Consider the following 16,518-nt stretch of genomic DNA (forward strand, 5'->3'; position numbering starts at 1 on the left):
ATAAAATTTATTCCGCATATGGATGGAAAAAATTAGAGGGAACACTGATGCTATCCCCCCTCTGCAGCACTTTGGTGCCAAGGTGATAAGCACCTTAGATATACTTAAGACAAAATAAATAATATCTACATTTATGGTTCCTCACACTGAGTCTATCAACTTAGTAGAAGTGCCTTTGAACTTGCCTTAAGATGGATCTCTGCCCTGACACGATGCTATTCCTTCACACAAAGGTCCTGCTTACACCCTGTAGGAGCAAGGGACCAGATGGCTACATAGACTGGGTAGTGTTTATATCTCCAAAGGTACACATAAGGCGCATCCTTCACAGTCTTAACGCAAGACAAAAATCTTAGCTACCAAGTGGCCTGAAGGAACAAGATGCCAAAGGCCGCATCACTTAGGAAGGGGCCTTGTATTATGACAATGGCTGAAACAGGGTTTTTCTTATTTTAACTTAGCCTCTGCAGTAAATCACATCCTACAGATGCTTACAGACCCATAAGAGATGCATGGAGGAGAGTTACCTGTGGTTTGCACTGCATGTAATATTCACTGGCGAAGGATTTCACATTGCTTCACTTTTCAACAATCTAGTCAATGAATATTGCACAGCATAAGGGGAGAGTCGAGTGCTGTTATTCAATGGGGGTGAACTGGAACGTTGCGAGCACTCGTGTGCAACCTCACTTCCACAGGCAGGTGCTACAGATGCACTCTAAAAAAGAGAGCTCTTATCCACTCCACCTGGCACTCAGTAAAGGCTTACATTATGTAACTGAGCGTCAGGCAAACATAATATTCCATGATGTTTGCCAGGAGACAGACAAATGCTCCTCAAAAAAAGTGAGGGAGGAGACTGAGCAGAGCAGGTAGCTGCACAGCCCATCTGGTCGCAGCAGGTTAGTTTGGAACCAAGTTGGCTACTTTGGTTCCTTTGCTCCGTGAGCTAGTAGGGCAGAACACAGCTCCTCAGCAGGAGGATGCACACCTCACCTGGCAGGCTGGTGGAGCAGCAACATTGATGGGCTCTTGTCCTTAGCTGGGGAAGGGTCAATGAACTGTACAGCCTTTGGAGGAGGGAGATCCCAGAAGACCTCCCATGCAATAAGGGAAGACCTCAAATGAAGATTCAGGGGAAGAGACAGAAAGGCTGAGATTGTGGGAGATGAGAGAAGGAAAAGACCCAGAGAAATGTTAAATACTAGAAGAATGAATCAGTTTCTCAGTTAGTCAAAAGCCGTACAATGTGATGAATTCCCCTTAGCATAAGGAAGATCACTCTGGCGCACAAACATTAAATCGTCCCCCTATGCATAGATAAGCACACACTGCAGCCATGTCAGAATGCGAGAACAGATATATACATAGGCATCTATAGGATACCAGGAAGTACAACTCAACTAGCCAGCAAACAAGACTCGGGCTAATGACAGATCTATAACACTGCTGAACTAATCACTTCCCTTTCTCAGGAAATAAAACTCAAGTGACACAGTGATCTAAGGTGGCAGTTACCATGGCGAAACAAGCAGGGGTGAACAATCGGGTGACCCAGCAGCTCAAGACCCACTGAAAAGAGGCTGTGAGTCAGCTCATGACAAATGCATGTAAGCAACTTTGAATCAAATACAACAAAAGAAATCAACGACGTTGCTGTTTTAGCTGAACATCCTCTCATCCGAACAACATACAGCCCACTAACGGTACCTTTTAACAGCCCACTGGGCTACAAAACATATTGGTTCACCATTCTGCCTGCTCCTCAACTTGGTAGGAAAGTTTATGGGAGGAATCACATCACAGGGATGAGACACCTTCCTCCCACTCTACAAATGAGAACAAGCAGTACAGGAGACTCCAAAGGACACTGCCAGAAATCCTTATGGTTTAAACCAGGACATTTTGAATACAGAACACAACAGAGGGACACTTTCCCTTGCAACATGCAAAGCTGCAAAACACCCCCTGTGCTTAATACAATTAACAAGAAAAACAGGGTATGTTTAACGCAAACCAGAAAAGAACACGCTTCGTTTTTATCCCAGGACGCAGGTGCCAAGAGGAGTGTGTGACCTGAATGGGGCCTTCTCCTGCTCTCCTTGGGTGCGTGTGGGACATTGGAGTTTACACAGCATGCTGAGGACCTGTAACCTGGGCACGCTTACAAACATTACCACCACTACACACAACTGCAGGAGACACAGTAACCTGGAAAGTGTTTCCTTTGCTGAGCAAGTGAAGGGCAGAATGCCTTGCACCCAGGAGAAATATTAATCCTAGAAAAGGTATATAGAGAAGTCTGTTCTCCAATTACATAGAGAACATTTCTTCAGGTTTCTAGACCAATCAGAGGCCCCCACAATTAATACCTCCTGCCAATGCTAGACAAAATTCATTTCCAGCATTCACTTCTATGCTGGATAACAGTTCCCTACATGGATTACAATGTGCTTCTTGTCATGCACACAACGTGCCCCCCAAGACCACCCCACAAGTGCTTACAGATATTTTCAGGCTGAAATTAAGCAGCAAATGCATTGGGGACAATTATAAAAGTCTTCCACACTCAACGTGCTTTGGGCTGAGCATCATAAGTTGTTATTGCAAAATGCCTTCAAGGCCTGTAAATCTTAACCCCTCTGCCTCAAAGGAGGTAAATGGCAGAAAGCAAAATAGCAATCCATTGCTCTTCCAACAGCCACATGGATTTTAACAAACAGCTGTGGTGAAGTAACTGCTGATCATTACTAGGCTCTACTCCGCAGATATATTAGTTTAATGAAAGGATAAAGGAAGAGGGACACACAAGAGCAGAAAAACTCTAGACGTTGATTCATCATTCTGATCTCACCAATGGGGGGTCTGCTTAGGTAAAGCTAAGGGCCTGCTGCTCCCCTCTGGTGCATGGCAAGAGGGGAAGGAGGCATGAGTGCATTAAGAAGAAGAAATGGGAACAGGTGTCACTGCAGTAGAAACTGGCAGCTCTTTGGTATGTGTCACCTACACGGACACATAGATCTCTGTGCAAAGTGAGAGCAAATCATGGAACAACCAATCTAGCATGTGCCCACAGAACTCCAGCATTATAGTAAGTCTGTCCAGGAAATTAACGCTAACCTCCCCTCCACAACTTCCAGACCCCTGTAAGGGAGCAGGAGCAAACAGCAGGCAAGGGTCAGCCACTGGCAGGAGGGCACACGAAATGACCATGCTGCCAACATTTCTTGGGGCAAGGGGCCTGGGAGAAGTTTAGTGTGGCAGGCATGATGAGTACAGTCAAAATCAGTCATTTGCCCCAATTTTCCATTGGTTCTCCTGTCCACAAGTTTGACAAGTCACACACCTTGTCCCACACACATCACCATCAGCCCTATCTCACAGAGCGAAGAAAACATCCAAGTAGCGATAGATGCATCTTTTTGCTTCTCCCCTTCTATCCACTATAATGACGGAAGGGAGTGCAAGGAGAAAAACACTCCTAACATGCACTGGAAGGCTTGATTTCACTATTCACTGAACACAGTAGCTCCACTGTAGCTCAGATCCCTGCTTCATTTCCTCCCAGAAAAAGCTGATCATTTGGTGCCCAAGAACAAGTCCAGGGGGTTTTAAATGAAGCCAGCATTTATCCTGAAGATGAGAGAGCCCTGCCATGGAGTCACATTTCCTACAACGGACTGCAGCCCCTCAGATAGATCTAACTTAATACCAAGAAACAGTGTCCTAGTAATTACTTCTTTCATGAGGCTGATCCTGAAGAAGCCAGAGCACTAATCCCACTGGGAGGAACACACCATTGTGCCTGGCAGGCAGCATTGAGTATGTACATGAAGAAGATCGACCTTATATACACAAGGGACAATTCACCTTCCCTCAGGTTTTAAAGGATGGAAAAGTTTTTTGGAAGAAGCCACATAAATCAGCAGCATTAAAGACCAACATAGATAAGTCCTCTGAATATATCCTGCATCTCACCAAAGAAGGCCAAGATTGCCATGTGAACAGGGAAGAAGTCTCCACCCTCAAAACGCAATGACGCAGACAACTGACAATGAAACCAACAAGAGCAACAGCTACCAACAGCATTAAAACAGAGGCGGCCAAACGCAACCCAGGGAGTTCTGCAAAGCAGCTTGCAGCCAGCCTTCTCTAACACAGAGGTGCAGGCCCCTGGAGTTCCAGTTTGCAGCCAGCAATTCTCCATCCTGACCTGAGCAAGCAGGCAGGAGGAGGGCGATTGCAATGTTTCCCATTTCATACATATTGGAGGTGACCTTTGAGCTACTGGCAAGTTGCCAATGCAGCCATGAACTGAGCTGAGTTTGGCTGCCCCTGGATTAAAGTGACCTCTTTGTGTCATTAACCCCTGAAATGTCACCATGCTAATTAGAAATTGGGATGTTTTAATCCATTTAGCTACAGCTGTGAAAACTGTGGGGTGAGCAGTGGTATGAAAGGCATCCTTCCATCACAGAATCAGGACAGCACAGGAGAAGAGGGAAGTTTCTTCACCTCAATGCATTCAGTAGAAAGCCTCCTTGGAAACCCAATACACACACCCATGCTACATTTACTGGACAAATAGCTGGACCTGGTAAATCTGTGATTTGGAATCTGGAAATACCACAATAAACCAAATGCTAGTTTGTATTAAGTGAAGGGAACAAGGAAAAGAGTTGCCAAATTTTATACCGTCAGTGTCAGCGTAAGTTTCCTGCTTCTATGAAAGGCCTCACTCCTAGCACAGGAGATGGCTGTTTGGTAGTGGGGCTGTGGCACTCCTGGGGGAATAGCTCGGGGAAGTTATTAGTTCTTGGTCTAGCTATACTATTTGATTTGACTGGGGTAACCAACAGGTTTAGTTATTAGAATATTGTTAAAAGATTATCCAGGGCATCCAAGCCACTGCATAAGCACTCTTATTAGAGTTTGTACAAAATCAGATACATTCTCAACCTGGTGACATGACATTTTCTCCCTAACAACTCAGTCCTGGGCCCCACCCAGGAAGAGATTAAAATGGTGCAAGCTCCGTCTTGTGGGGAAGGAGAGATGACATTCCCCTGTCCATCCATCATACAAATGAGCTCAATTTGGACTCAGAGCTCAAAGGACAGTTACCAGCCTCACAGCAGGTATCACTGATTAAAAAAAAGTTTAGGATTTTGTCCTAAATTAGAGGCCATTTTCCCTAATTCTGTCAAGCACCACATACTGGTCACCCAGGAGGGTGGGATGGGGGAGCCCTAGCTGACCCAAGTCTCACCGAAGTCAGTGGGAACCTTTCCACTGATTTCAGTTGGGTTTCGATCAGGCTCATGCTGAGGAACACAACTTGCCACAAATTAACCACTAACGACTGTTGCAATGAACAGGACGCTGTCACGACTGGGAGGTTCTGACAGAACTGGCCTAAGAACAGACCTTGCAACGTTCCCATCGAGATGGTCATCTTCTAGACATTCTCCACACACGCTGCCAGCAGGATGATCAGAAGACATCATTACACAAGGGGCCTAGGAGGTGCCTCCACCAGGATGCACGTGGCGGGATGGATAGACTACCCAGGTGACTGCTGGCGCCCTGTCATAGTGGGGATGAGACGTGTGTCTGGGGTCTTGGAACATTTCCTCTGTGCTGCCAGCACTGCAGAGTGCAAGCAAGTATTGGAGGGGGGAAGGGAAGAATAGATATGCCATGCCAAGGGGCAGCCTGCGCATTTCCCCAATTGGACCCTCTCAGGTGTGTGTAGGGTAACTTCCCCGGATTCCTACATGAAACCTATGTGGGGTAGGAACACTCCCTAGGTGCCTACAGGTGCCCCATCACAAAGTGAGGGATGGGAACCTTACCGGGCCTTACCTCTCCTATTTGAACAAAAACAGACACCTGCTCCAGCATCTGTGGATGTTCCAGCAGGAAAGTGGTCAAGCTTGACAAAGCCCTGGCTGGGATGATTTAGCTGGGGATTGGTCCTGCTTTGAGCAGGGGCTTGGACTAGATGACCTCCTGAGGTCCCTTCCAACCCTGATATTCTATGATTCTACCCAGATGGAGAGGAGCTTCCCAGGTGCCCAGGGCTGTCCCATCAGTGGACCCTGGCCACTGCAGGTAAGACGAGCTGAGAAGAGGAGAGCTGGGTGCATACAGTGGTGGTTTAGTTACTGTGCTGTTCACACCAAGTTATGTACAGGTTTTCCCATGATAGTGCGTTTTACATGGAAACCATCATGGTGGCAGTCAAAGCATGGGTGGCAACACAGAAGGGAAGTCAGATTTTAGCCTCACCCACTGTGAGAGATTCCATTAAAATGGTACAAATTCCAGAGCTCCCCTGCAAGCATCTTTTTTGCCAGGTGACCTCATCGGGGACACCAGCAATACTGGCATCACATCAGCCTGTGCACATTCCCATTGGCGTTAAAAATCAGAAGCCATAGGAGCATTTCTACAAACATTTAGCACGAAGTTTTTAGAACAGGAACATGCTCAGACTTTGCACTGCTATTGTAACTGTAGATATACACACACACGTGCCACATCTAACAGGTGGGCTGTATGCACATTCATACAATTCTAAAACTGTGACTCAGTTTTTAAGTTGTGTGGTTCTCCTCTGGCAGGGGAAGCCAGTCTTTAGGCAAGGAAACCAATGGTATTCCAAAGTATGAATGGGTTAGATCACTACAGCAATTTTTGCTCACATGCAAAACTGAAAAGGAGGTGGGAAGCCATTCTCCCCCGACCAGGGGCTAAGTGAGAGGGATCTAGTAGAGGGCAGCACTGAACTGCGATCAGGTAGTTGTCTCCCAGGTGATCAGTCAGTTCCCTGAAATTTCCAAGGAATGGATGATAACAGTAGATTTCAGTTCTTCTTGTCTTCTGTGATTTACAGCTTTTGAGGGTCAGATACTTGCATGGTGCCCAACAGCAACAGACTCAAACAATCAGATCTAAATTACTGCTATAGTTGGGAGCTTATTCCGTGAGAGAAAGGCTAAGAATTTTTTTAAATTTAGAGTTCAGAAACATCTAGGGTGACTAGACGTCCTGATATAATCAGGACCACCCCAATATTATGGGCTGTGTCTTATATGGGCAACTATACCCCACCCCTCTGATCTCTGAAAAATGTCCTGATTTTTCACACTTGCTATCTGGTTACCCTAGAAACGTTCAGATTTACCAGGTACAACTGTGCATAGGCCACCCTTGCAAATGCAACTCCAACTTGCCAAAGGACAACATGAATACAAAGAGAGACACATATATGAGGAATCCCCCCCCACCCAGATGAGCCACATGGAAAAGTGGCAGGCAAGTAGCATTTGAACTCATCAGCGCTGTATACCCGAGGCCTCGCCCATAGCGACGCGTGTTTGTGTCTAACTCAAACCCTGTGTACAGGGGACAGATACAATTACTGTGCACAGACAGGGCAGTGAGGAGTTTCACACTAGCAGAGCTCTTTCCAACTGTGAGTATAAACCCACAAAGGCAACAACCTGTACTGGGAATCTTTTTCATCTCCAAGCCTTTAAATCTAGCCAATCTGCAGGTGTGCTCAAGTTGAAACGGCAGAACATTCAGAGCCTCTTGGCTCTTTCACAGAGGCATTGCAAAGCCTTTTGTAAGTTTCTGGGAACACTAACATTTGAGCGGCAGTGTCGTGTAAAAACAAGAGCCAATCTTCTTTTGAACCATTTCAAAAATCACTGACTCTCCACCCGCCCCCAGCAAAACAATATTCTTCTAGCAGCATTCGACCGAAGTGTAAAGCAACCTGATTGGCTTCCATGCATCCGATGGCCTCTTCCAAGAGTGAAAACTCCACGCAGACATAGCCATAGTCGTAACCTGGGGACAGCATTTAAATACAGACGGGAGTCGTGTTAGTGCCTTGTAATACAGAAGAGCCACATTTAAACACCCAATTTCCCCTTCCCTCAATCACAAACCCTCCTACCACCACCCCAACCTCTCTGCAAAATAAAACACAGAAAATCAGTGGCTGATACTCGGGTGCTGTTTAGGTCCGTGGAGTTGAGCTCAAGTTTTGGTTAGACACAAAGATGCTCTAAGAAACTCTCATTTCCCCTTCTGAAACAAGACAAGTGTGAGACCCCCTCCTTAAAACAGGTAATAGTGTGAACAATGCGCATTTTTAAAGAAGACAGACAAGACACTGAGTCAGGTTTATAATAACTAGGAGGCGCAGGCTGCTCTGAAACAAACATTGATTAATCCACAACAATAACTTTAGTGCAAACCTGGCCAGCATGTATTCTGTTTTTCTGAGTGACTAGTATTGTAATCCTCAGGATGCCTCCAGGAAAGAGCTAAAGTGCATCCTTGGCCTACATTAACTTTTGCTCTTTAACAACTGCTTTTTGAGTCTCAAAGTCCTTTGCACTATGAGCAAAGGCACAGAAGCAGGGCTGAAAATTCCAACCTTTTCTCACTGTGGCTTTTAAGCTAAGCCAGTGCATTTCCTAGGCATGTTTTGTACATTTCACAAAGGGAGGTGGGGGTGATTCAAAGTAAAAACACATCTTCATAGCACAAGAAATATAAAATGCCATTACTCCTTTTCTCTTTTCTGAAAAAGCCCTTGGTCAGGCGTGAGGGATTTTATTTTGTAGTCCAACTGTCTGTGCAGTAATGCAGATGTTTCATAAAAAGGGTAGGGTTAATGTTACTTGGTACAGAATTAAGGCAATTTCTATAACATTTCACCCATCCCTCTCCCCAAACATTTCTTTCTGATGGATACCCTTGACCTGGAAGAAGTGCTTTGATCCCCTCTTCCTCCCATACTTTGTGGTTGACTGATCAGTAGGTTTGTGGAGAAAGCCCGTCTTTAGGCACTGTCTTGGTTGAGTGCTCCAGTTCCCACCCTCCCAAGAGCATCCTGCAGTGACTTTACCTCCAAACCAGCTACGATTCAAAAGGTCTCATTAAAACCATGAGTGATTAAGAGGAGAACATGCTGAACTAAAACAAAGGAAATGAACTGCATGACGCATATAGTCTGAAATTCTGCAAAAGCCAATGCACTTCCGCACCGTTCATTTCAGTACAGGCATGGTATTCCTTACCCTCACATCTCAAGTGCTTACCCACTCCTCGGCTTTCCCAGTCCTTTCCTGGCCTGTGATAGGGCAGTGTGCCAGAAACCCAGTATCTGGCATGGAGGGTCTCAGGTCATCCTCTCCCTTTGTCACCCTGGGCTCCCTCAGTTATACCTTTCAGATGACTTGGATACAGTACATTCCCTGCAAAGGTATTTATGTCCGTGTCCTTTTTCCTGGGAGATGCCAGTCTCTTAGGAAATGTCCAGAGTGCATTAGCCAAATCCATTCAGACTTATATTTGCTGCACTGGACATTTTTGGTTCCTGTATTTCTTGTATCACATTTGCAACATCAAAAGTTCTTTTGAAGTCGAAGCCACACAGTACAGTTGTCTCCTGACTCAACTTCACATCTTACTACCCAAATTTCACACTCACACACTCTGCACCTTGTTCTAGCCCAGCAACGCCGGGTTTGCATGTTTATTGTCCCAAGTATCAACCTGAATCCAGCTCCCTTTCTGCCTTGCATGTGAGCTTCAAAGAATAGGGCCTTGTATAGTCATATAATTCTCTTCCAAATCTCAGTTCTATTCTGTCAGTAATTAATATTTACTAGAGATTACAATCATCCATCATACTGTGCAAATGCAATTCAGATAAAAATTGCAGTTTGGGATTTAACTCAGTGAATGAAATCTAGGCTGGCACAGCACAAAAGCAGAATGGAACCAGTATCATACACAATATATAGCAAGCACCTGGAATTGCAGACATAAGATCAGGCACTAGAAGAGACACCCAAGGTGAGAGGAGGAACAGAAAACAAATTAAGCCAGATGTTCCTGGAGTATCAATTCTGTTCTGCAATGCCTCAGTTGCATCAGGGCACCTTGCAGGGGAAAAAGTTCTTTGCTCCTAAGAAGAGGCAGGGCTCTGAAAAGGAGAGTCACTAAGAAGAAGCATTGCTGCCCCTCACTGGGAAACTACTTTGCATTCAGAGCAGACTCTGGTTTAATTGTTCACTGCATAGCGTTGTGGCTTACGTGATACATTTTTTATCGTGTTCAAATCCAGAACCCCACAATCACACACACACACACCTCTTTCAAAAAGGGCTGCAAGAATGGCATTTGCAAGCACTTAACCAAGTCCTGATTCAGCCTGTTGGAAAGCATTTCAGAGAGTTGCTGTAATCAGAGAGCCAAGACCAGGATGCCGGATGTCTAATCTGTATATGTATATAAAGTAGACTGTGTCTACTGACAGGAAGCAAGATTGCACTACGTTTACCTCATGTTTTTGCCTCCCTATTGGCCCAATCCTGATTCAAATTCCTGTAAAGCTAACAGGCGCTGCAGGTGCTCAGCACCTCTCTGGCTTTGGCTCCACACAACAGATCTGACTGAGTCTAGGGGAAGGATGTCAAAAACAGAAGCCCATGCCAGTGATAACAATGTAAAGAACTCCCAACATTTGGAAGAATGTATGCTGCAGAGATAAGAGCCATTTCAAATACACTAAATGGAGAAACTTAAAGAGGTAGATTGTGATCTCGAGAAAAGGAAAGTGGAAAACATACAAGTGTCCAGTAAAGCGGGACACAGGGGAGGGAAAACTCGGCAACTCTGGAAGAATTTTGATTCACCTGCTGTTAGCTCTCCCTCCCTCTTGCATCCTTGCGGTAAGAAAAAAAAACAATGGGGAACTGAAAACAGCGTGGTGCAGCCCTAGGATGTCCAAGCTGTGCCCAGAGAAAGCTCCAGACCAGATGTTCAGTTGACGAAAGGCCATGAGAACTGAAATCATGTCAGAAGCATTTGGGGTGATCCTCTACAAGTCACCCATGTGCAGAAGGTACTAAATTAGTCACAAAAAAGAACAGAGCAAGTAAAGTCAGGAGTGCGACGTTTCAGACTGCTAACAAAGATCAGCAAGGGGAAGGGCTGAGTTTTCTGTCTCTGCCCTGCCCCCAATATGATAGGCATGCTTAGTGTTATGAACTATGCCGAACAGCATTAGCATCTGACTAAGGAGATTGCCCCTGGCCAAAAGCACAATAAAATCAAATGCAGGAGCATCCTTTCTGACAAAGCCAGAAGAAAGTGTGCAGTATGTTCCAGTCAATCTGCATAAATAGCTATAAGCTAGAAACACAGGCTGACAGGGATGCAACAAAGCTATGGGATTCCTTCCACGTCCCCGAGAAAGGCACCAATCAATTAGATCTGGTAATTGCCTGACTCTATACATTAACTGTTGTACCCAGAGCATCAAACTCAAAATGAAAACCCAAGACTCGGGGAGTGGAGACATTTTTTGAAGTGCTAAAATCAAAGATGGCCAATAAAAGTAGAGCAGCAGCACAGTCACAGCAGACCCATGCCATGGCCTGTTTGAACGTGAAAAAAATATGTTCACATGCAATAGTTTGTGTTAAGATCACATGATAAAATCCAAAGTTGTCTTGACTTGATCTTTCACCCACAGATTAGAACTAGGGGGAGGAGGAAGCATTGTAAAGACCATCTTAGGTCTAATCAGAAGGGAAGAGGGCAGTTCTAGGCTCTAGGCTCATTTAAATGGTTCATTTAAATATGAAGCAGGTTTTTTGGAATGCCTGGCTTTTCTCTCTGCTGAAGAATTCTTCCCAGCACAGGGGCCTGGGGCAGGAGCTGAGCACCCCCACCCGGGAACTCTCAAAGTTGGTGCCTCTGGAGGCAAGGGATTTAGCTCAATTTCCCCAGCACCATTCTCTCATGGGAGAATTAGGGCCCAGGCAGGAGTGATCTCTTACTAGGAAGGACAGGCGTGTAGCCTGCACGAAGCCACATTCCTTAAGTTTCCAGGCACTCACGCTTGCCACGAATCTAGAACCCTATGGAATGAAAGAGCCCCAATGAGAGTGGCGGTGAGAGCAAGCCAGTGAAGGAATCCATGCAGCAGGAGTTTGGGATTAGGGAGTCATGACTAAGGAATAGTCTCCTCCAATACCAAAGGAAATCCCAATTGCCTAGAAATCTTAATTCAAACTTTTAAATACACTTCAGAAAAACTTGTCCACTAAAGTGAGGATAAAAGGTTAGGCAAAAGTTTGACACTAATTTCCAAGTGACAAAAGCTTCTTCTGAATTTGTAATAGTCATTTGGCAAGAAAATGCTTGCACAGGCATTAAAGCATGCCATTTAATTTTTTAAATCAGCAAATTTTACTAAGTATGCAGATATATACCAGGAAGTACTATTAACTTTAGCCATTGAAATAACTCATTAACATTGTAAAAGTACTACTTAACCTTCATACAGACCACTGAATCCATTCCACCTTCTAGACTTACAGACAGGAGATGTTTGGCTCTCAAACATAAGATGAAACCATTCCTCAACATCTGCAATGCTAGAAATAAATATCTAATACAGTGCACAAGATTGAGCTCTAATCCTTTAATCTTCCATTGGTTTATTGGATATTATGGATGAGTTCTGGGTTTAGCGATATTTTAGTACCTTTCTTTGTATTCTCATTTTTATATCTTTGGGTCCACAGAATTCAGTAAAGCTTATTAAACAAATTTCTTAAAGTCATATCTGTTTAAGAGTGACACATGAAAACTTTCAGTGTCTATTTGGCATATCACTAACTATAGTGTTAAAGACACAATCCTCTAATTTGGTCAAAATTTAGATTTATGATCTTTATGAAATTTAAGATTAATCATTTTTTTTAATTTCAACCAAACTGTTTCAAACCTCAAATATTTGGAGAATTTGAAAGTGAAATGGACTACGATGAGAGTGAAATTGAATTCGCTGATTCTCAGTGTCAAAACTAAAATAGACAAAGTAAGCCAGAGTATGTAGTGAAGAGTAACTTGGAATTTTAAAATGTTTTAGGCTTTAATAACCCAAGATGTTATCTGTAATGTAGGTAAGGAAATTTATCTCAAGTACATCTTAAATTGAGTCTCCCCTTTAACCAACTCAGATTATTTCCTTACATGAGATAGATGACATTTGCAAAGAAAAAATCATGCTATTTTGAACTTTAAATCCACTATAAAGAGCATCGTAGAAAGACAGGAGTGAAAAGAGATTTTTTAGAATAAACCCCCTGTTCGTCCCAATGATTAGAAAACTGCCTTGATTAACATTGGCACAAATACTTAAAAACAGTGTAAGTTAGTTGTGAAGTAGTAACTAGAGAAGTAACAAGAGGCATTTTTGATGGCCCCAAATTTTGGATCAATTTTACTAAAACCTGCTTCATTTTAGTCAAGTATGACGAGCTACCAAAATGTGACACTGCCTCCTCCCACAGCAGCCTTATTTCCAAAGTTGAACTAGAGACCTTCCAAAGTGAGACTGCCAATAGCCTCAGGGCATGTCCAGACTAGAAAAAATGGCCAGGTTTTAATGTGTTAGCCCACAGCAGATGCATTTTAACTAGCAAATTAAACCCCATTTTACACCTAGTGTAGACTGGAAAAGTAGCGGTTTTAAAAGAGTTAACACTGACCACAACGTTATCAACTCTAGGCACTAAGTCGTATTTAACATCATGTAAATTTTTCAAAAGCATCTAAATCCCATTGTCCATTTATGCCAGAAGGAAGACACTGGATGTGGTTTAACTTTATTCTTAAATGTCTGGGAGTAGCTGGCAGATAAAAGTGTACAGTGCAGGTAATCCCATAATCCTTTCAATATATACCCTGGGGTCTTCCGTTGGCCCTCCACCTTACCCATCCTGGGACCTCACCATCCCCCCCATCGAATGTGGGTTAAAGGGGCTATAAAGAAGGGAGAGTTGGTTCCCTGCCATACCAGTCATAGGAGACCTGAACTCCCGTTTCTGCTCCTTTAAAGAATATCTCCTTTAAATGTTTTACCAATCCATGTATCTGGTCATTGTATCCCTAGAGAGTACCTACACTGGACATCCGCCAAGTTTAAAATACGGGTTGCAACTTCATAGCCTATTTCCTTTTCATGTTTGCCCCAACAAAGCCCCCGCAAACCTGCTGTCAGGAAGGCAAAAAACCCTCCACTGCACCTTGGCCAATCTGGAGTTGAGGGAAAAATTCCTTCCCAGCCCCCCCGAGGAAGAAGCAACTAAGGCAATGCCCACAGCAGATGCTGACAATACCCAGTATCTCGCCACTAATATAGCTCCTTCACTTAGTCCAGGTAAAAGAGGACTTTTCCAGCACTGGCATGCACCTATACAATCTCCCTTCTGCTGGTCCCTGGTGGATGAGGGGGATAGGTCTGAGTCCCCACACTAACCTGGTCTGCAGCAGAAAGTCACTTCCTGGCTCTCTAGCCTGTGAAGGGAGCACATATTTTCCAGTAAGCCAGACCAAGGCCATCACCACTTAGTTTGTGGTAAGGTTATTGTCCAACTATGCCAGAAGGAGGACAGGAGACACTGGATGTGGTTTAATTAGGCCTCAATTTTATTCATAAACATCTGGGAGTAGCTGGTAGAAAAAAGTATACAGTGCAGATAAGTCCATAATCATTTCAATATATACTTAAGGGGCTTCCATCAGCCCTCCTCCTTATCCACCCTCGTCCCCAGCCAACCCGCTGCTGGGACTTCACCATCCCCCCCCCCCCCTCGAATGAAGGGTAGGGGGGGCTACACAGGAAGGGGGTTCGCTCCCTGCCGTACCAGTCATAGGAGCCCCACACTCCCATTTCTGCTCCTTTAAAGAATACCTCCTTTAAATCCTTTACCAATCCATTTTATCTGATCACTGTATCCCTTTCCACCAGAGTACCTGCACTGGACATCTGCCACAAGGAGACACCAGCAATTAGCTTGACTGTCTCCCCCGAACACCTAGCTGGGTTCCCAGACATCTCCTAATGCCCTCTTTAATATCAGCCAAAAATATGTCAGCTCCCAAATCTGACAGGTAGACCCCATCCTCCCTGAATAATTCTGGTGCCCTGTATGCTATGGCTGGATGCGAAATTACCAACCCCCCTATGCCAGCCATGAATTTGGCCACCTCCCTATTCACATACCTCCTGGCCTTGTCAACCCGGGGGGGCTTCAAAGCTCCATCCCACACCCTGCGTTGCAGCATGTCCGACCACACCATTTTTACTCCTGGGAAAAGTTCAAGGATCTGCCCCAAGTCCCTCTTAGCTCTGATCATTAGGTCTACCCCTTTACACATTCCCAAATCATTTTCCCCAAGGTGAACCACAATTATATCTGGAGCCTGCCCATGGGCCCCCAAAGTGTGCAGAAGGGGCATCAGTTCGTCCCATAACATGCCCCTCCTCCCATGCCAGCTCAGGACTGCTTCACCACTGAGGCCCAGCTGCGGACCTCCAGCCAAACTGGAAGTCCGCCTATGCGCCCAATCAACAATACTGTGCCCGCAGATCCAGACCACCGTCTGCCTGGCCCGTCCACCAGCATCTGGAATGAGAACACAATGGAAAATTAACACTGATTCCCACATGGGGTCTCATGTACGTTCTGTACACTTCAGAACGAAAATGCCCAATTGCTTGAATTGCCCTATCCCCAGACCCAGCCGGACAACGGCCGCTGCTACCCCGATCCTGAATGAGCGAGAACTAAAATCATGTGCTGGGAGCCTCAACCCCACATGTCCAGGTAAAAGAGGGCTTTTCCTGCACCAGCATGGACCTAATACAGTCCCCCGCTCTCTTCACGCTGACCTGGCCTGCAGCAGAAAGTCACTCTAGCCCTTAGAGGGGCACACATCTTTTCCAACAAGCCAACCAACAGCCCTCACTGCTTAATCTGCAATGAGGTCACTTTCAACACTAACTTAGGCACTTACAAGCCAACACCCCATTGACTGTCAATGGGACTTAAGTTTTCTTTTCAAAACTGACTTTGATATCTTGGAGCCTAGGTGCTTTTACAAATTTCTACCAGTCACAACTTAAAACACAGACTTTTTTGTAATAATCTAAACATCCTCTAAAACAATGCTTTGGAAATGACAAAAACAAACTTAAAAACCACTCCATAAATCTGGATTTCTAACATAGGACACACACTGTCAGCATAAGTCACGCAACGCAGAAACTCAGATTCTCAGCCAGTCTGTTAATTTTGGATGCACCTTCTAAAGACTCTCCTTGCCTCAGACACTGCCAGTATATAAGACGCAGCACGCAACCAGATGGTTAAAGCTTAGGTCGCAACTTTATTAGCTAAGAAACAGCAACATAGAAGAGGTAAGAAACAGTGCTCCCAGCCCAAACCAGCCAGTAGCTAATGGTCCAGCCTGGCTCTCAAATGCTGATCATCCAGGCATCCCATACACTCAAGGGGAGGCGAAGGATTCAGTCCAGTATCTAGTTTGGGAGTGGCTGGGTCATTACACATATTGAATCTATTTCCCCATGTTAAGTATCCTCACACCTTCTTGTTGTCAACTGTCTGAATG

The 16,518-nt window shown here is 44.8% G+C and overlaps 1 protein-coding gene across 1 annotated transcript in view; it reads right to left on the reverse strand.

Annotated features, from left to right (window-relative positions):
* The window catches only part of RBM6 (RNA binding motif protein 6), a 150,067-nt gene that overhangs the window by 90,388 nt on the left and 43,161 nt on the right, over window positions 1–16,518 (reverse strand). Inside the window, exon 6 of the mRNA XM_084632910.1 lies at window positions 7,787–7,860. Within this exon, the coding sequence (XP_084489036.1) occupies window positions 7,787–7,860 (74 nt within the window). The remainder of the gene's footprint in view (window positions 1–7,786; window positions 7,861–16,518) is intronic.

This window comes from Lepidochelys olivacea (assembly GCF_965140295.1).
Source record: "Lepidochelys olivacea isolate rLepOli2 genome assembly, chromosome: 7".
Lineage (NCBI taxonomy): Eukaryota > Metazoa > Chordata > Testudines > Cheloniidae > Lepidochelys > Lepidochelys olivacea.